Source organism: Bos mutus, chromosome 10 (genome assembly GCF_027580195.1).
Source record: "Bos mutus isolate GX-2022 chromosome 10, NWIPB_WYAK_1.1, whole genome shotgun sequence".
Classification (NCBI taxonomy): domain Eukaryota; kingdom Metazoa; phylum Chordata; class Mammalia; order Artiodactyla; family Bovidae; genus Bos; species Bos mutus.
Window position 1 is genome coordinate 32,566,006 of NC_091626.1, and position 21,690 is coordinate 32,587,695.

The 21,690-nt window shown below is 37.0% G+C and overlaps 1 protein-coding gene across 6 annotated transcripts in view; it reads right to left on the reverse strand.

Moving 5' to 3' along the window:
* The window catches only part of SYNE2 (spectrin repeat containing nuclear envelope protein 2), a 239,426-nt gene that overhangs the window by 194,388 nt on the left and 23,348 nt on the right, over window positions 1–21,690 (reverse strand). For all 6 annotated transcript variants that reach the window (XM_070377739.1, XM_070377742.1, XM_070377741.1 and 3 more), the window contains exons 11-24: window positions 20,883–21,047; window positions 19,688–19,837; window positions 18,135–18,308; window positions 15,153–15,311; window positions 14,687–14,860; window positions 11,706–11,840; window positions 10,654–10,812; window positions 7,399–7,610; window positions 7,160–7,250; window positions 6,216–6,334; window positions 5,622–5,748; window positions 3,062–3,219; window positions 1,952–2,099; window positions 538–1,145 (exon numbers count right to left, since the gene is read on the reverse strand). In XM_070377739.1, coding sequence (XP_070233840.1) covers window positions 538–1,145; window positions 1,952–2,099; window positions 3,062–3,219; window positions 5,622–5,748; window positions 6,216–6,334; window positions 7,160–7,250; window positions 7,399–7,610; window positions 10,654–10,812; window positions 11,706–11,840; window positions 14,687–14,860; window positions 15,153–15,311; window positions 18,135–18,308; window positions 19,688–19,837; window positions 20,883–21,047 — 2,579 coding nt within the window. The remainder of the gene's footprint in view (window positions 1–537; window positions 1,146–1,951; window positions 2,100–3,061; window positions 3,220–5,621; window positions 5,749–6,215; window positions 6,335–7,159; window positions 7,251–7,398; window positions 7,611–10,653; window positions 10,813–11,705; window positions 11,841–14,686; window positions 14,861–15,152; window positions 15,312–18,134; window positions 18,309–19,687; window positions 19,838–20,882; window positions 21,048–21,690) is intronic.

The window sequence follows — 21,690 nt, forward strand, 5'->3', positions numbered from 1 at the left end:
CAACGGAGCTGACTTTGGAGACGCTCCAAATTCAACACGAACTTTAGTTTACCTATTAAACTCAGTCCCCTGCATTCCCACTCAGTCCCCAAGCAATGAAGAAGAAGTCAGGCCAAGGTGGCCTGTGCGTCTTCCCCTTGTCTATCATCAAATGTGTGTAGTTTCCCAGGACTTCTCCCCATCAAGGCAACTCCATAATAAATACACAGCAGTCAAGAGGCTTTTCAGCAACTCATGGATCTTACACGTATCTTATTTCACTCTTCCTTTGTCCAGAAGAATGAAAACTTTAAAGAAAAAAATTATTTCCCTATTAAATTGAAAAAAATTACATAACACTTTGTAAAGGCATAATATCAACAAAAATGAAGTTTGTCTGAAAAGTCTACAAAAAAGAACACTGAACCCTGAATAGAGGAGGATGGAACAGTAGTTGAAAGACATAGGAAGCATTTATTTCACCTAATGGATACTTGGGGGAAAAAAAACAACAACAGAAAAATGTCATCTTGCATGGAGATGGATAAAAATACCTACCTTTGTTTTATTGCTGGAACAGTCGGATCCTTCAGGCCAATTTTACTGATTTGATTGTGCACATCTTGAATATTTTTCAGGAGTTCATCATTCTTAGAAACACAAGCCCCTAGTAATTTGTCTTCTTCAGTGACTTCCTCCTGCCCACCAGAACGTGTCTCAGATAAGTTTTTGGACAAAGCATCCAGAAGTTTTTCACAGGAAGTGTTTTCACCCTGTTCACTGTCTTTAATGCTTATACCAAGCATCTTCAAATGCTCATCCAAATGTCTGGCCTTGTCTCTCATCCGATGAATTTCTTTCTCTTTATTTTCCACCGTCAAAGTATTTGCCGGTACCCCCTGTGAATCTGAGGCTGAATGGTCTGTAAGAAGCTCACTAGAGAGTTCAGCTGCTCTCAGAGAAGCCAAAAAATCTTCCAGAGCTTCGAGAGCATCTTTACTCTTCCGTACTCTGTGGTTCATCTCTTCCAGTTGAGTTCTGTGTTTCAGAATAATGTTCTGTGCTGCATGCAGGTCAAGGGGGTGCAATTCCTTTAATGCAAAGTTGCCTGACTGTCCCAAATTCTTACATGTTTCAATCTGTTTTACTACGGAATCTTGGATATTCTAAAATAAAAGTAATAAGAAAAGCTGAAAGACTGAGGTAGAAGAAAGACAGACTGTATAACAGAAACTAACCCAGAATTATGTCACTAGGTTTGATCTAGAAAACTGCTTCTCAATTTAACCAAGGTTGACAGTTTTGACAGCAGGAACATTTTAATTACATATGATCCAATGACCCAGGTGTTTTCTTATCTGATAGCCTTCCTGATGTTTTGGTCTCCAAAAGAAAAGAGGTATATCAAATTATTGATGCAAGGAAAATAATTACAGATTGATCTGCTGAGACACCTGTTTATAATTTGAAAAATAAAGCAAATATTTTCAATTTAAGATGAGACAGGGTATAAGTAAACTACAGAATATGATAATTTAAGTATATGAGTCTCTACAGATATTTAGGATTTCAGTCACTGGAGAAGGCATTCATTACCAAGCCTTCATTTATTTAAAAACTTTTTATTTGGTATTGGGATATAGCTGATTTATAACGCTGTGACGGTTTCAGCTGAACAGTGAAGGGACTCAACCATACACATACCTGTATCCATTCTCCCCCAAACTCTTAGCAAGCCTTCATTTTTAATTCAAAGAAAATACATTCTTATTTACTCCAAGGTAACTACTTCTGAACTGGCGAGGAATTAAAGAGTTGAGAAATAAATAACAAGTCTATATTATTGAAGGTTTTTCTGTCATGGTTTATATTCTAAAGAAATACTATTGATGTTTAATAAAAATCCATAAACATATATAGGTCTCTGAAGAACTGGTAATTCCATAAATATACTGTGAGAATTTATATTTACCCTCAGGTTTTGATAAATGTCATCAGCATCAGTGAGATGAAATTCCTGAATGGCCATTTCACGGAGGAGCAGGTCTGTGTCACAGAGAAGCAGTGACTCCTTCTCCATGGGTAACACCATCTTCAGTACAGTCTCTAAAGACTCCATTCTGGGTGAAAAATAAGCCAGACATTAGGGGAAAACACAGCAGAAAGTTATCCTATAAAACATATCAATACCATTATTAACCAAGAACAGAAAACAATTATTTGATGAAAATACATACAATCAAATGCATAGATCATCCATTAAAAGTCAAACCCAGTGATCCACAATGGCAAATGAGCTATTTGCTATATCCAAGTATTTTTGATAATTTAACTGACACTGCACTAGATAGAAAACTGGTGTAAAACACACTAAGCTTTTCCCTCCCTTTTGACATATAAAATACTTGGATGTAACTGAACCTTGCCTTGGTGACAAAGAAACTCATATGAATACTAATTACTTGACTACTGAGAATATAATAGCCTTCAAAGACTAAGCTAATTAATAATTTGAAATTTGTGAATCTGAATCAGTAGAATGTAGATTCCGAGCCTCAGTTTCATCTGATGTCAAATGGGTAGATGTGCTGGAATATGTAAAGAAAAAACAATAGCACTCTCATTCTAGAAATGAGGAAATCAAGGCCCAGAAGTCGCGTGATGTGCCCAAATTCAGCCTCAAGGGGAGACAGTGGGAAGCTCAGCCTTTAGAACTCAACAAAACTTAAGTTCCACTTAAGTTTCTGGCTAGTGTGACCCGGTTTTAAGATTTAACCTCCTTCAGTAGCAGTTTCCTCATCAGCTTCTCTTATGCCTGCTGTGACAATTCAATAAAATAACATACTTTGTAAATATAATACTGCTAACTGCTGCTGCTAAGTCGCTTCAGTCGTGTCCGACTCTGTGCGACCCCATAGATGGCAGCCCACCAGGCTCCCCCGTCCCTGGGATTCTTCAGGCAAGAACACTGGAGTGGGTTGCCATTTCCTTCTCCAAAATATAATACTCACCTTGCTTAAAACAGCATTAACAAATTCAGCAAATTTAGTAAATGAATGGTTAATAGATCCCAGAATGATACCTGGACTTAAGAGTCATCTGAAGCTCTCTTTCTTTCTCCTTTAATTTGTCTCTTGCCTTAACTATAAAAGGCTTCTTAATGTCACTCTCAAGCTCTTCTAACTTCAATGAAGTGATTTCAAACTCTTTCCAGCAAGCATCAGTTTCATTTTTTAAGACCTGTGTGGAATACATAATTGATTAACGAATGGGTTAATAGGCACAATTATTCTATTCTTACAAAATGAAACATTCACAACTGTGGGCACAAGCAAGTTTCACATCTTCAAGTTTCACGTGAAGATACATTTGAAAAGATATCTTCCAACCATCTACAAGTAAACTGTCCTTCAGAGAACAATTACATTAATGTGCTCTCAGAGGATCCACTGAAAGAAGTCAAGGGAATCAGCAACATGACTTTCAAAGAATCCAAATCCCCTTCTTGAAGTGAGATACACAGAATACAACTCAGAAAGACACACAGAGAAGGAAGGACAGATATTCTATTAGCTATTCTAGTTTTATCTAGATAATCATTTTTCTCCTTAAACTAAAACTGAAGCAAAACAGAATCATTTCTGTCAAATAAGAAGTGAATAAAATTAATTTATGATTTATTATCAAACATCTAACTGCTACTGCTAAGTCACTTCAGTCGTGTCCGACTCTGTGCGACCCCATAGATGGCAGCCCACCAGGCTCCCCCGTCCCTGGGATTCTCCAGGCAAGAACACTGGAGTGGGTTGCCATTTCCTTCTCCAATGCATGAAAGTGAAAAGTGAAAGTGAAGTCGCTCAATCATGTCCGACTCTTAGCGACCCCATGGACTGCAGCCTACCAGGCTCCTCCATCCATGGGATTTTCCAGGCAAGAGTACTAAAATTCTATACTATTCCAAATCTTTCTCTTCGTTCTATTTTTTAAAAAAGAAGGCACTGCTGTAAAATCTGAGTGTTCATCAGCATCATTTGTCCTTCACTTTCCCCAAGGATTTAGTACAGTTTTTCTAATCAACTTATTATTCAGTCATAGGAATAAGGTCTCAAAGGCGATTTCTTAATTGTGATGAAAACATACTAAATTCATCACTTGAACAACAGAGATTTTCACACATGAATTTTGCTTGTTCAGGCAGAAAATAGAAAGGAGCCATTTGGTAGAATGTGACTCAGGAACTGGCATCTTAAAAGGAAGATAACTAGAAAATATTAGAGGCATTGAAGGAAGCACCCCTGGCCTTTTCTCCACTGGATATGCCTTCTCTAAGGGTTCACTCTAATGTACCTCCAAGCATACAAGGGTGCTGCACAGTAATGCCGATTATCTACTAAATAAGAAACAGACTTTTAAAAATTAATTAATTAATTTTTGGTTGTACTGGGTCTTCATTGCTGTGCATAGGCTTTCTCTAGTTGCAACAAGTGGGGGGTTACTCTGTAGTTGCATTGCATGGGTTTCTCTCTGCAGCGGCTTCTCTTGTTGCAGAGCGTGGGCTCTAAGGCAAGTAGGGTTCAGTATTTACAGCACACGGACTCAGTAGTTGCAGCACTTGCGCTTATTTTCCCTGTGGCATGTGGAATCCTCTCAGACCAAGGATCAGAACGCATGCTCCCTGCATTGGCAGGCAAATTCTCAATCAGTGGACCACCAGGGAACTCCAAGGAAGATGTTTATTTGTAGAACTTACAATTGGTATGCCCACCACTAGATAAATTGTTTTTTCTGCAGCTCCTGAGTCAGATGCAATACTTCCTCTGAAGGCTCTCCATCAGGTCACCCATCACATACTGTGAACACTCTCTCCACTACCTGCCCCTTCCTTACTGACCAACATCAAACAGATAATGTGACAATTCAGGTAAGGTGATAGCTGGCTGAAACAGAAATTCAGAGTGGCTGATTTTTCACATATCCTTAATTTTAGAGCAAACCAGAAGGTGTATTGGTTGAAATAAACTTCAAACATATTGTTTCATCCAATTTCATCTCCATTCCAAACAGAATCCAAACTTCTGATAAAATATCAAATTAGAGCATAAGCAATAAATTAGGACCTGAAACCAAATTCTTCACTGGGTTGGGGTGTCTTTCTGAAAATGGGTGACAGAACATTCTTCAGAAACATCTAGCATCTGGGACCTCAACAAAAATGGTGGTGTAATACTTAGGGTGTCTTTATTTTCTATACTTAGGGTGCTATTATTTTCTTTTGTAATAAAGATTTTTTACGATTTTTTAAAAAGATTTATTTGTTTTTATGTATTATTTCTTTGTGGCTGCCCTGGGTTTTCACTGCTGCCTATGGGCTTTCTCTAGTTGTGGGCACCAAAGCTACTCTCCTCTTGGGGTGGTTTCTCTCGTAGTTGTCGAGCACAGACTCTAAGCACACAGGCTTTAGCAATTGTGGCATACAGGCTTAGCTGCCCCATGGCGTGTAGGATCTTCCCAGACCAGGGATTGAACCCATGTCCCCTGCACTGACATGCAGATTCTTAACCACTGGACCCCCAGGGAAACCCTACGGTGACATTATTTTCTAATAAAGATAAAACTCCTCTAGTTATATTTTCAGTATTTACCTGTAGATCTGTCAGTTTGTCCTGGAGACAAACACTACTCCTTTCCTTGTCACTAGAGAAATCAGAAGTAATTCTGGCAATGCTGTTTTGCAGGTAAAGTTCAAGAGTGCCTTTGTGTGTATCATACCTGGAAAAAAATTAAATGCAAAGTTACTTGAGTTTTTAAATTAGACCCCCAAATTTTTTAAATTACTGTCAATTGTCCATGAGGAAAGCCCAGGGAATTTCTGCTTAAGATATTGGACTACAGACAAAAATTATGACTAAAGGAAAAGAAAAACTTTTTAAAGTACACCGTATCTGCACTGATAAAAGATTTTTGCTGGATTTTCTAGTTGTTTAAAAGAGTTTGCCTCTCCATAACATATACACAATACTGTACATAAAATAGATAACCAGCAAGGATTTACTGTATAGCACAGAGAACTATACCAATATTTTTAATAACCTATAAGGGAAAAGAATCTGAAAAAGAATATATACATATATGTGTATGTATGTATAGCTGAATCATTTTCCATACCCCTGAAACTAACACAATACTGTAAATCAACTATACTTCAAATAAAAATCTTTTTTTAAAAAACAGTTTACCTCTCTAGTAAACTGTCAATAGAGGTACTGTGACCCTTTTCATATTTCTCCATGATGCTTTCCTCCTGTTGCAGCTTCAACTTGGATTCCAGGTTAAAATTCTGAACCAATTCCATTGCCTAAGCAAATACACAAAAGAGTAAACATACTATCTTCAATATACTTAATAGCCTGGAAAAAATAAACAGTTTTGTGATACAAATGGATATCACTGATTCTTTATACCCCAAACTTCAGCTCAGAGACAGGTCTTCCTGTAGGACACAGGAGATTTATCAGGCTGATTCTCACCTTCTAATTGGTATGCCAGCAGGATAGAGGAGTTCTCCCAACCCCTAAGCATTGTCTCTGCTTGTGACCACATAGCCATCCATGGTCAAGGGCAGACAGAAGCACAGCATAGCAATAGGAGCAGACCTCTGAAACAAGTACACCTCATTCCTGCCCCACACCTTCTGACTGGCGGCCTAGACTCACAGCAAATCCCCACTAAGCTAGAACTCAACAATTTAGAAAATCCAATTCCCAAAGAAAGTAAAAGACATTATAATGATAAAAAGACAAATGACAAAAAAAAAAATACATGACAAATGAACTAGTTCATCTCTGATGCTGAAGCATCTGTGCAGATTAAGCTCAACCTTCTTGTGTTCTCAAAAGTAACGCACATAGGCAGCATGTATTCGTAATGGTTCAAAATGGTCACTTTTGGAAAGAACTGTTTGTGTCCTCAGGGGACAATCAAGTATGATTGTCCTGGCTTTGGTTTGTTGTATTCTAATTCTTTGAAAAGCAATCTTCCTTACATTATTTAAGTGAGAATTCTCAGCTAATAGAAACAATCAGATAATTAAAACCAACACTCAATGAGAAGTGGATTATTGTACTCTTGGTATTTTTTCTTATTGGGTTTACTTCTAAAACACATTATCCAGATTTAACACCTTTTCAGCTGACAGCTGATTGTCTGATTTTGCAGATGGCACCTCGCTGAGGGTATTCCCTCCTCCATTCTTAGATGCATCCGTGGTTCCCCTAGGAAGGAATCAAAATTGCATATTAAGATATCAGGAGAAAAAAATGAAGCCTAAGAGAGAATAAATAATGTTCAGTGTCATGTGCCTTCACAAAAGGCTTTATCTTATTTCTCCCTCATATGTAGCTATTCTCATGAGGCACTAACTTGTTTTTCGATGTGCCTCCCAAGGTGGGCTGCAGTGTCATATGAATCTCGGAAGCACATTTCCGAAGCCTCTCTATCTTCTGCTCGTAATCTTTGAGCACTCTCCTCACTTCTTGTTGACTCTTCTGAGAAGTCAGCTCCTCACACAGCTCCCGCAGGACATCCATGTGATGATCAAGCTGGTACAGGCTGCCTTCCTCAGAAAAGCAGGCCTGATTGAGGAAATAAAGTGGGAAATGTGTTTCCGATGAGTTTACATGATTAGTCCATGAGGATTAGAAATGAACAGATGTGTGTGGCTTTAACAACACATTCTTTTATAAGCCCCTCCAGTGTGCCTGGTGTGGGAGTGGGCACTGGAAACAAAGATGAGAGAGTTGGCCCTAAAGGGATTCGCCACAGCCTAATGATGGAACGAAGGAAACCAGAACATGTCACCCCAACATATGCCTCTCTGACACGAAAGGAGATTTTTTTAATTGAAGCATGGTTAATTTACAATGTTGAGTTAGTCTCTGCTATACAGACAAGTGATTCAGTCATATATATATATATATTATATATATATAAAACTCCCTCTGCATTTACTTCTTGTTTTTTTCTCTTATTTTTAAAAAGTATTTATTTACTTGGCTATGTCAGGTCTTAGTTGCGACATGAGGGATCTCCATTGTGTATCCAGGATCCTTGTGGTGAACGGACTCTAGTTGTGTCTCACGGGCTCTGGAACTCTAGGGCTTCAGTAGTGGGGGTGAACAGGCTTAGTTACTTCACTTCACATGGGATCTTAGTTCCCCAACCATGGGCTGAACCCATTTTCCCTGCATTGGAAGGTGGATTCTTAACCACTAAACCACCAAGGAAGTCCCTTTTCTGCTTCATACTTGCCTTCAGCAAAAAATAATTTTCATGTCATAAATCATAATGAAGAACAATATATACAATATGTAAATAAATAAATATTTTTTTAAAAAGAAGCAGTAAATGCAGAGGGAATTACATACGACTGAATCACTCATCTACATAGCAGAAACTAACACAACACTGTAAATTAACCATGCTTCAATTAAAAAAAATTTCCTTGTGTGTCAGAGAGGCATATGTTGGGATGACATGTTCTGGTTTCCTTCACTCCATCATTAGGCTGTGGCGAATCCCTTTAGGGCCAACTGCCAACTGTATGTCTATATTATTCTTCATTACGACTCCCTAGAGTTCTGGAGCCCATGAGACACAACTCGAGTCCATTAGCGGCAAGGATCCCAGATACACAACCGAGATCCCTCATGCTGCAACTAAGACCTGACATAGCCAAACAAATAAATATTTTTTAAAAAAGCAGCAGCAGCAGTAAATGCAGAGGGAATTCCCCGGCGGTCCAGTGGCTAGGACTCAGTGCTTTCACTACTGGGGCCCAGGGTTCAATCCCTGGTTCAAGAACTAAGATCCAGCCAGCTGCACAGTGTGGTCAAAAAATAAAACAGAAAAGGCTTCTCCTTTTCTGCCTAAGGGCAAGAAATAAAGCTCCTTTTACTGGAGACAGAGTTTTATCAGCCCAGAGATGGGACCACAGGAATGTGCAAGAAACCTTGTACCATAACGTTTCTCTTCCTAGTTATTTCTTCACCATTTCACTACCCCTAGCCCAAACTTCTCTGTCTTGTCAATTCTTCACAAATGTATTGTTTCTTTGTCTGAAAGGTACACAAGATTCCTGCTCCAGTCACTTCTTTGGGTCATTATGCCCTTATGAAGTTTCCAATGCACATTAAAAAAATTCAAGGAAATATGTATGCTTTTCTCCTGTTAATCTGTCTTTGTCGGTTCAATTTCCAGATCCAACCAAGGATCTTAAACCGTCGAGGAAAGCTTGTTCCTTCCCCACAGTAACCACACAAATAATGAGCAAACAGCATGACAAGAGACACCTCCTGCCTTAAGCAGTCAGAGGAAAACCCCTTCACATGAGGGAACCATCTGGGCTAGAGGTTGAAAGAACATGCACGGAGTCCTCCAAGGAAAAGGAGAGAGGGGTCGTGCCTAACAGAAGGAGCAGCCAAGACAGGAAAAGCTCCAGATGTTCCAAAAGGACGTGGAGTCTAGCGTGGCAGAAGGGGCACTGAAGATGTATCCTGGGGCCACACGGTGAAGGGCCTGCATGGAGTTCTGAGGAGTTCGGAGATGTCCTGAGAGTAAGGGGGGTTCAATGGGTCACTCTCATGACGGGACCAGAAAATGATGCCACCACCATCGCACTGAAAAAATAACCCAGGTTAAGGGAAGTAGCAACACTGATGGAAAGGAAGGAGAAGCAGCAGCTCTTCTGAAGATTAACAGATGGGACCTGGCAGCTGACTCCAAGGCTGAGGGAAGAGGGAAGAGGAAGGGGGGAGGGAGTTCTGAGACAGCGATGTCTTTCATAACCAGGATGTGTTAGAGGAAGAAAAGTCTGAGATAAGATTGGCTGGATTTGGACATGCTGAAGTGGAGGTCTCTGAAGAACTCTGGTGCTATCTACTACTCAGAGACACAATCTGGACTTCAGGGGGAAGGACTCAGCTGGAGATAAGGATCTGGGCTTTTCCTTGCAGAGAGGGCAGTTAAAGCACCAAAGTACGTACAGTCACCTGGAGCAAGCATGAGATTAGCCAAGAACAGAGACCCCAGAACAAAAGCTTTGGGATATCAGAAGAAAAAAGGAAAATTTGTGAAGAACATGTAAAAAGAAGGATCTCTCGCAAAATAATAAAATGCAAGAGAGATGGATATTGAGAGAGCCACAGCAGTAGAAAGTTTAAATGAAAAGAGGGGTCGGGACTGTCAAATATACAAAAGCAATCAAATAGGATGAGGACCAAAAACAGACCATAAGATGGCCCAGGCTGGTTTATATCCTGATTTACTATCTTTCACAAAAGCTGTGCTTCAGAGGATGCCGAGTCCTTACAAAAGTAACTACGGGAACTTCAACAGACGGTGACATGTTTGTAATCAGAGTCTTGAGGACAAGGGGCACTGAGATATATGAAAAAAAAAAAAAAAAAAAGAAGTCAATGCTGAATTCTTCTCACCTCTAAAAAACAAGACACGCAGGCTCTGGTTAGATAGAGCTTCAACTGCAGAAGGGATGAACCCCAGGGGACAAAAGCGCTGAGGTAATTTTCAGAGCAGTTTTAATCCTAGCCAAGGACTTACTAAACCATTTAGGATAAACCCCACAGTGATGACAAAACTTGAATGAAAACAGGTTTTTACCTCATGTTCTTTGATGAGACCCTTGGTCCTTCCTCTGCGAATTAGCTTCTTTTCTTTATTGATTTGCTTTTCAAGTTTTGCAATACTATCACTAAGTTTTCCTTTTTCAATGTCTATTTTTAGTTGTTGAATATATAGGGACATTTCATGATGAAGAGACTATTAAAAAAAATCAAAGACACATATTAACCATGGAAACAGGATATATTGAGAAGATTTCCATTAAAAAATTAAAATATTTGTGGTAACCAAGCATAGAAATGAATTTATGTGTAATTCTGATTCATGCATATATCTTTGGGGAGGATGTTTTAAAACTCATAAACATTTTTTTTTCTTTCTAATAACTAAAAATGTGTTTCAGCTGTGAAAGACATGGTTAGAATTAAAAAAGAGGTAGACTGGGAGAAAATATATATAAAATATAGAGCTATAAGCCTATTGAGAAATAACAAGTAACTACAATGTATATCCTGAATGGGATTCCGTAACAGATGAAAAAGGATATTAGGTGGAAATTAAACTTTAGTTAATAATGTACTATTAGTCCCTTATGACAAATGTACTATATTAATATATTAATAACTGGGGAAACTGGGCATGCATACACTGGAATTCTCTGTATCATTATTACTACCTTTTTAATAATTTTGTAAATATAAAATTGTTCTAAAATTAAAAGATTATTTTTAAATGTGTTTTAAGAAACCCTTTAACAGTAGACATTCAATTATATTACTTTATTCTCTCTCTCTTCATATACTCACACACATATTTAATACTCAATAACATTTAGCAAAAACAATCTCTGTGGTAGGTGCTTTATATAAAGCCTTGCAACAATCCTGCCAAGTCAGTGAGGTTTTTCCCAATTCATCAATAAAACTCCTAGGAGCTAAGCAACTTGCTCAAGTTCATTCATTAGCTGCTGGATCCAGGTCTGTCTGCCACCAAAGCCTACCCATATTTTCTATGAAACTCTACATGTGTATATATTAATATCAGGATCAATATCAGGATCATAAGCCCCAGACATACATGCATGTTCTTACCTCCCACTTGGCACAAATGTCTCTACTCTTTTCTTCCAAAGACAGCTTTACATCATCAGTTACATTATTTTTCAGTTCTTCAACAGCTTTCAAATACTTGGCCAGACTTTTAGTATTAGAAATTATCAGTGCTTCCTAAAAAAACAAACAAACAAAAACCACAAACAAGAGCATGAAAGCCTTATTCTACGGCCATGTTATCAAAGCTAATTTAACAGGTAGAATTTTAGAGAATTTTAACAGGGAGAACCAGGAAAGGACTCCATGGAGACTACTTGAAGATTTAGGGGAGACTTTTAGGTGTAGACTGAAGGTGATCTCCCTTTTGGTTTTTTTTTTGATTTTTTTTTTTGATCTCCCTTTTGTATGCTTTGATTTCTTTTGAAAAGAACTGCAAATATTTATTATTCAAACATAGTTACACCTTTGAGGCCAAGACAGAGACTTCCTTTTGATATTCCAAACAGTTTTTGGTCCCTTTCATAAACAATTAAAAGGCTTGTTATTATGAGCCACTGGCAAAGTATCCTCTAAAGTTCTTAAGTATTGAGCAGATGACCACACTTCATAAGTAATACAGTCCAAAGAGTATACCAGCTTGTATTAGATATCAGTGTTGCAATAAGACACAGTTTATAGTAGGGGTAATGTGGCAAATGTTTAATACTGTGCATAATCACTTTATGCTGCAAGGAGGCGACATCCTCTTATCATGGACTTCAAAGGCTTGTTTAGGGCCCACACCAGTGGCAGTCCCATAGACTGGAACATGCCTGCTCCTCATCTCACACTTACCTACTCTTACAGGATCTTGCCTGGCAATAATACTCTGTAAGAACAGAAACCCGGCTTAGGCAACCATCAAACAACAGAACAGAAAATAGTTTAGTGTCTAAGAAAGGGCAGAAAAATCTATAAGAGACAAGAAGATGAAACTAATTCTGAGGGAGAAAGCAATGAAGCAGGCTGGCGATTTATTCATTTACTTATTACATATTTATCATGGGTCTTGTGCAGAAAAGGTACAGTCTGAGCCCCAGGGACCTCCTCTAAAGCCTCTGTGAGGACTGCTAGATTTATGGAAAGGGAAGACATGCTAGCCCCATGTGCGGGCAGGGAACTCCTGCCACTCATGTGTCCCAGGAGTCCCTGGGGCCTCAGGGCAGTAACTAGCAAGGCACGGATTCTGCTTCTGCTGTGAAAATGGGACTATTTTACTAAATGCCAGAGACAAAAAGGAGGAGGCCTTGGCTTCAGATTTCAAAAGGAAGAAGGGCAGGAAGAGGAAAGTGGTATGAGGACTAACACTGTAATTCCTCCCTCTGGTAGAGAAGGGGCCTGAGGCCTCTGCTTTTTCTTTCCCTTCCCTCTTTCCTCAGCTGACTGTATCTGTCCTCTTAAAATCCAGCCTAGTGATTATTTACAAGAACCACTGACTCTAGCTCAGTTCAGCACTCTCAGCATTCCAGGAGTAAAACTGGGAGAAAAAAAAAAGACAGTGGGAACTGGGCAAAGCTGGTGGCTGACAAGGTGCAAACAGAATAAGATGGTTGTGGGAGAAGCAATGTTGAAATAGCTGGTGCTATGGTCCAGTATGGTTAACAGTCCAGAAAGCCAAAAGAGGGTTGAACCCAGACAAGAGGAGGAGGCCACAAGGAGGATTAAGAGAGGCTGCTGGAGGAGTCCCTTTTCCTGGAAAGACTGGGTGCAGTAGCACAGAGTACTGATTGACTTCATCTTTGTTTAAAAAAATTAAAGTTTAGTTAATTTACAATACTGTGTTACTTTGAAGTGTACAGCAAGGTGATTCAGTTATATATATATATATATATAAAATAATATATATATTATTTTTTAGATTATTTTCTATTATTATAAGATACTGAAGTTATTACAAGATATTGAGTAGAGTTGCCCATGCTATACAGTAGGACCTTGCTGATTATCTATTTTATATATAGAGGTATGTATATGTTAATCCCAAACTCCTAATTTATCTCCCCAGCCTGCTATCCCCTTTAGTAAACATAAGTTTGCTTTTTATGTCTGGTAGTCTATTTCTGCTTTGGATTTACTTCTTTTTATCTCTCCCAAAATGCCTAGCCCATTTAAAATGTTCAGTAAATTTAGTAAATGTTGAATGGATGAATGAAGGAACATATATTTCTCTACCTCTCCGATGTCTAAGGGTAGAGACCTTGTTTTACTTTTATTTCATATCTCCCAGTGCCTCCCAGTATTAATTAATAGTGAGTCTCTGCTTTAGATATGCTTGGACATATTTTTCTTTTTTAAGTATAACTGATTTACAATATTACATTAGTTTCAAGTGTACAACAGAGTGATTGGATATTTTTATGGATTACACTCCATTTAAAGTTATCATAAAATAATAGCTATATTTTCTATGCTGCACATATATCCTTGGAGCTTATTTATTTTATACATAGTAGTTTTTACCATTGATTTTGATACCATCTTAAGCTGCCTATCAAACCATGAAGTCAACCAAACACTGTCTCCATGCAAACTATTACTGGATCTTTAACTGCTGATAAGTATATGTCCCTAGTAACTTTGATTAAAGTATTTTAATAATAATTTTATTTTACATTTGGGGAATTTTAACCGCTCAAAGCTTCTTCACATATCTTGTTTTCATTTATTTGGCAGTTGAATAGGACTAGAATTATTATGTCCATTTTATTGATTAAAAAAGCCAGAGAAATCAAATTCTTGCTCAGTGTCATAGAGTCAGCCATGCTTTGTACACTATATCACTGAATTCATTCAGTGAGTCTACAGTAAAATTTGAATTTAAAAAATCACTTGAATGTTTAAGAGTCTCTGGGGAACAATATAGAAAACTAGGACTTTTTAAAAGTTATGATAACTTCATTATAATTACAGTGATGGAAACATCTTGATTGTAAATGAGGTAATGAAAAATGCCCTACATGTGATAGTTGAAACAGCCCCACCTTGTATTTTGTAATTAGTCCCCTCTGGCTCTCTTTTTGCCCAAGTAACTGCTCAGCCCTTGTAATGTATGATTCAAGTTCCTTCTGTGTTTCTTCCACCTTCAGCCTGACATCCAGGTCTTGGGAAACATCAGTTGAGTTCTTCAACACAGCTACTAATTTTATCATACTGATCTGTAATGACAGAAAATTGTCAACTTAACACTTGGCCCAACTTCTTAGAAAACTCATAAATTGAAAAACAGCTTGAGTAGCAACTCATATTTTCCCACTAGACATAAGAATATTCTATTTACTATATTGATATTTTCCAACATGCTCTAAATTATAAAGAAATAAAAGGGAAAATTAATATTTTGCAAAAAATTTTCAAACTACAAGGCAATCCCCTTCTCTGTCCTGCCCTCCCATTGACTACTTGGTTTTAAAGACTAAATTCAGTAAATAGGGAAGATTAAAGAGAGACCTGGACTTTCTCTTTAGCTTCTTGAATCTTTGCCTGAAGTCCAGCTGTGAGGACATGTTGGAGAGACTCCTGACTTGAAACATGTTGTACATCCATTTGTAAAGTGTCTTCAATTCTAGATACAAGCTCTTCATACATAGAGCCTTTGGCAATAAGATGCTATAAGTAGAGTGAGATAACAATAAATATTCTGATTATATGTTAAACATATTAATAATCTCATCAGGAAATCATAAAAAGTTAACTGTTAATCCAAAATGAGGCAAATTTATATTCTAAAAAAGTTATTTTTAAAATTCATTTTAAAATTTATATTAATACAATCAGATTCTGAGCAACATAGTCTTTTGTGTATTATTCTTAAACACTAAGCACTTAGATAAAATAAAGACTAGAAGAATACAATGCCGATAGAGAGAAAATAAGTTGAGAGAGTAGAAATAAACCTTAAAGTGAAATTATTCACGTAGTCAAATCAGTCAGAAAGGAGTTCAATAAATGCTACTGGAGAAAACAGCTGTTGGAAAAACATCTTTTTAGAACCATGCTTTTTACAAGATACCAAAAATAAATTTCAGATGAATTAGAAAATTATATATAAAACATGAAACTAGAAAGAGAAGAAATTATCCATGAAAATTGATCTGCTCCCTGGGTTTGGAGGGCCTTTAAAGGCAGAAATGACTATAAAAATACAAAAATTTTGTATGTAAAATAAAATAACTTAAAAGTCAACAACTTGGTAAATATATTTGCCATACAAATGAAAATGAGTCATGATTCAGAGAGCTTATAAATTCAATAAAAAAAATACTAAGATCCCAAAGAAAATTCAGAAAATACAAAGACATTATTCATGGAAACAAATGGCTAATGAATATATGAAAGACAGTTCAACCTTACATGTAATCAAATAAGTTACAAATTAAAATAATGGGGCACCACTTTTCAGTTATCAAAACAACAAAAAAATTTTAAATTACAACTCAGAGGTGGCATAGGTATATTTCTATAAAATAGAAATTATATTGTGTGATATCAACTATGGAAATATTGATCTTATTTATCATAGAACAGAGGAATTGTGGTGATTTTTATTCTCCTCTTTACACTTTTATGGGCTTCCCTGGTGGCTCAGATGGTAAAAAATCTGCCTGCAATGCAGGAGACCCGGGGTTTGACCCCTGGGTTAGGAAAATTCCCTGGATAAGGGAATGGCAACCCACTCCAGTATTTTTGTCTGGGAAATCCCATGGATCCATGGTCCAGGGGATCACAAAGAGTCAGACATGACTGAGTGACTAACACTTTCACTTTATACTTTTATAAATTATTTAAATGTTCTGAAATGAGCACATTGATTTGTAATTTCAATTTTTTCTATTTTTAATTATAAAAGTAACAAAAGTTCCTGTAAAATACTTCAACAAGAATAGAAGTAGAGCACATGAATAAAAAGTTTTTCTTCTTCCCCATCCCTCGTCATTTAATCAATCATTTGCATATTCATTTAAAAAATATGTACTTTATATCTACTATGTACCAGGAAATACACTCAGAGGAGGGCTCACAGATATTTTTCTATAGATTTAAAAGTATAAAGTACAAAAGGCAACTGTTTTTAAAAACACTAAAAGTATTTAGAGTTTTAGTATTAAAATACTAAAAACACATGACCCATACTGTTCAGCAACTTGTATTTCTTGATTAACAATATACCTTGATCCAATAAAGATCTACCTTTGTTCATTTTTTTTTGTTTCATCAAACTTTTTATCTCGTATTGGAGTATAACCGATTAACAATGTTGTGACAGTTTCAGGTGGAAAGCAAAGGGACAAACATATGCATGTATCCATTCTCCCCTCAAACTCCCCTCCCGTTCAGGTCATATAACACTGAGCAGAGTTCCCTGTTCCACATAGTAGGTTCTTGTTGGTTATCTATTTTAAAACTAGCAGTGTATATCTGTCCATCCCAAACTCCCTAAGTATCCCTTCCCCCATCTCCTTCCTCCCAGCAACCATAAGTTTTACTTAACTTTTTCTTACCAGAAGTATATTCCAGCATGTTTGTGTTTTCACTGTTTAACACCTTTGATTTTTTAAAAAATTCAATATTTTAAAAATACTGAATTTTTCATTTCTCACTCATTTATTACACTAAAAGAAATTTCAGTTACAAAAATAAATAGATAAATAAAATTAGAAAAGTACCAGCAGATGGCACAGGTTAAGTTCACATAATATTTTCAGAGCAAGGAAAGGTATTACTCTTATGAACAATGAAACACAGAATTATTCATATACACCTTTTCAAAATGTAGAAAAGAATTTCAAAAGTCAAAAGAATTAAACAAGTAATTCTTTACTCCTAGAACTTGCCATCTTGCTATAATGTATGACATGCTCTATAAATTTCATAGCTGAGCTGGAACTCAGTAAAACCTCAATTGTAACTTCTTTCCAGGAAGAACTGAGTGATATTAAAATACACTCTTGCCTCATTGCTTTTCAATGCGTCAACTGCCTGAGAATAAAGACAGAACAGAGTTTTAACAACATGCAGCCCCCTCCCTGCATCAGGTAAGAAAGGAAAGTGGCTTCCACAGGGGCTGAGCTTTCCAAGAGTAGATTGCATCGTCTCTTATATTCACACTGCCCTGAGCTATAGGAAGACTGAACTCACTCATCTCATTGCCCTCTGATGAAAGAGAATATTTTAATCTCCACTCTGGAGCTGGGAAAATCAGTTCAAGAATTTAAATTCCTCAGGTATTATTAGTCTTCAACTCTATCCTCTGTCTTCAGGCAAAATCACAGCAAATGATCCAGGGTTGAGATTCCATGTCATTTTTTTAAAAAACCCCAACAAAGAAAATTCAAACAGTGGTTTTATTTACTATTTCCTTTAAAACTTTTTATCTTAATCCATAAGCCTACAGCCACAAAAGCTGTCTTGTTAATGCTGTTACAGTCATACCTGCAAAGATTCTTCCACTGAGGTCTCTACATCATCCTGCTGTCTCAGAAGATCCAAAACAGACGTGGTTTCTGCCTCCCAGGTTTCCACTTGTCCAATGAGCTTTTCAACCTCTTTAGCCACTTTCAGTGGCCCTGAAAAGTCTTCATTTTCTTTTTCATGTACTTCCCCAGCCTACAACATTCAAAATTATCACTCGAGAAAATGGTATCATTTACCATTAAATTAATTTAACAGTTAAAGTCTCAAAAACAATGGCTGCTTTTTAAACTCAATGTTTTAACAGCATCTTTATAAAAGTTAGTTAAAATGCATACTGAACTTTTATGCCAAAAAAATAAAAATAAACACATTATATTGCTTTTTTCCCCCTGAGAGTGCTAAATCAACATATTTTAATGATTTAAGATCTACTTTTTGGACATAATGATACATTATGATAATATAAATACTTTAAAAATTAAGAGATTTATTCACAAAATCTTCTTAAGGATATCATTCCTATCAGTTAGTTACTATTATTTCCATTTTACAGGAAAGATTAGAGCTTAGAAAATTATAGTATTGACTCTATAAACACATTTCTAAAACTGGTATACAATTTAATTAAATACAGCTAGCCATTGGTAACAGTAGTTGTGAAATATCAGAATCAAATTTCAATAAAATTGTCTTTTCCCATTAATAATCTCTCAGTATCCTATAAGTTGATATGCTACAGTTTTATATGACAAATTCTTAAAGCTGTTTTTAATCAGATCACATTTTAAATGTATGAGAAAAATATTCTGTATTTTTCTATACGAAGAGCATAGTGCACAGATTCAAGATGTTCCATAATTAGGTCTCCTAATGATGGGAAAACAGGCACTCCATCACAGCAACTGGCAAAAGCCAGATAAATTTATTTCTTTAAAGTTGTATTTTCTTTAAAGTTGTATAAGTTATTTTTCTGAAGGGGGCATATTTCCAAAATCACAGGCGCTACACCATACATGTGTATGATTTCTTGTTGTTGTTCTTTCTTTTCCATATTCTTATCTATAATCTAAAGTCACCCTCTGAATTACACAACACAGCAGGAAATAAAGATTTTACTTCCCCCCATTTTACAGAAAGGATGCAAGACAGGCCAGAGGCTAGCCTAAAGCTGGACAACTGAGTACTAGTCAGAAGTAATCTGAAGAAAACAGAAACTGCACTTCCACAGCTCAGAAAGCATGACTGCTTCTGTGTGTCTGCAAACTCTTCAGTGAGTTAGAGGCACAGGGCTTTTATTTACTATTTCCTTTCAAATTTTTTATTTATTTTAATCCATAAGCCTACAACCATAAAAGCTAGAGGCTTATGGCTACTGTTTAGGCACTGATGACCACTGCGTGAGGGTTCCACTTGGGCATTTTACTGAACAATGACCATACTTTAAGTGTTATCTAATAATCTTTCTTATCTATGTTTCAACAATATGGGTTGTTTTCCAAAGGAAAAAACAGCAAAGTTAAATTATTTCCATATATCAATACAAAGGAACTACATAAAATATGATTATTTACCATAATATTCTGATTGTGGTTTTCAGGAAGTTCGCTTGACCTATATGTTGAAAAACCAACAGCTAGATTTTCTTCCTTGGATAGCTGAATATTTCCAGAATTGTCAAGAAAGGGCTCATCTTGTAATTTCATAAGTGGCAGGTTCACTTCCTATGAAAAATTAATGTCATGAAATGTAATGTTTATATCTTTTATTCTAAGATATATGATTAAAAACAATTTTTTTAGGGTTTATTAGGAACATTATAAAATTTCCCATACAACACCTCAGTCTCAAATTATTAAGAATAAGAGAATAATCATTTAAGTTCAAAAATTATTTTTTAAATATGTGCTTTTATGAAGCACTATACTAAATATAGGGATTCCCTGGTAGCCTGGTGATAAAGAATCTGCCTGCCAATGCAGGAGACATGGGTTCCATCCCTGGGTTGGGAAGATCCCCTGGAGAAGGAAATGCCAACCCACTGCAGTATTCTTGCCTGGGAAATCCCCCAGACAGAGGCGCCTGGCAGGCTACAGTCTGGGGAGTTGCAAAAGAGTCAGACATGACTTAGGACTAAACAACAACAACAAATATTAAATATAAAGATAAAATTTGCTGTATGTTTTCAAAGGCTTTGAAATCTAACAGGCAAAAATGCTTATGTTACTCTTTAATGGCACATAAAGTTCAACTAAAAATCTATGCTGAACGTCCACAGAAAAAGCTGAACATGAATGGTTATATCCGCATTGTTCGTAAGAGTCAAAAAAGTGGAAAGAAGTCAAATGTTCGTCAACCGGTCAACGAATAAACACAGTGCGGCATGTCCATACAGCAGATTATGCTCTGCTGGTCCGAAGGGATGAAGTGCTAATGCACACTACAGAATGAATGAGCTGTAAAAACACTGCACTGAGTGAAAAAAGCCAGAAACAAAAGACTACATATCTTATGACTTCCTTTATGTGAAATACCCAGAACAGGACAATTTTTAAAGCTGGGGACATTGGGAGAAAATGAGGAGTGACTGCTAATGGGTACAAAGTTTCTTTATGAGGTGATGAAAATGTTCTAAAATTGATTATGGTGATGACTTGCACAACATTAAATATACTGAGAACCACTGAGGAATTCACACTAAATGAGTGAATTGTATGCATGTGAATTATACCTCAAAGAAGCTGTTAGCAAAAAAAAAAAAAACCTTACAGGCTGAGCTTTTGTAATAAGCTTTCTCCATCTTTTATTCAGCCTCTTCAGTTCTTTAGAAATAGACGATCCAACTTCATCATTGCTGACTTGAAATAAGAAATTTCCCACTTCATTTAAAGTAGTATGTTGTAGATTCCACTGGGAGAGTGTCTCAAAGGGAACCTATATAACATATAAACAATGCAATATTTTAATGACATAATATTTGTCTTTCTATTACTCATAAAAGATCTTCACTGAGCTTGATTTCGAGCAAAAGTAAGTGTGAAGATTTTGCAGAGATTCTGACCCTCCCTGTTGGGCTACCTCTTCATCCTTGGATCAATTGGCAGCTGCTAGCTGTCTGTCACAGAGAAGGCAATGGCACCGCACTCCAGTACTCTTGCCTGGAAAATCCCATGGGTGGAGGAGCCTGGTAGGCTGCAGTCCATGGGGTCGCTAGGAGTCGGACACGACTGAGCGACTTCACTTTATTTTTTTCACTTTCATGCATTGGAGAAGCAAATGGCAACCCACTTCAGTGTTCTTGCCTGGATAATCCCAGGGACGGGGGAGCGTGGTGGGCTGCCGTCTATGGGGTCGCACAGAGTCGGACACGACTGAAGCAGTTAGCAGCAGCAGCAGCTGTCTGTCATCATTCTTGATCCTGGACTTTTAAGAAGCATGTGATGTTCTTCTATTTTTCTAAGCAGCTGACAGGCTTAGAGCAAAGGTTTCAAATCTTTTCAGTTCATGGCCCCCTTAATGTCTCAGAAATTTTTTCAAGGATTCCCTAAGCTAGAAAAAGTACCAAACACTTCTCATT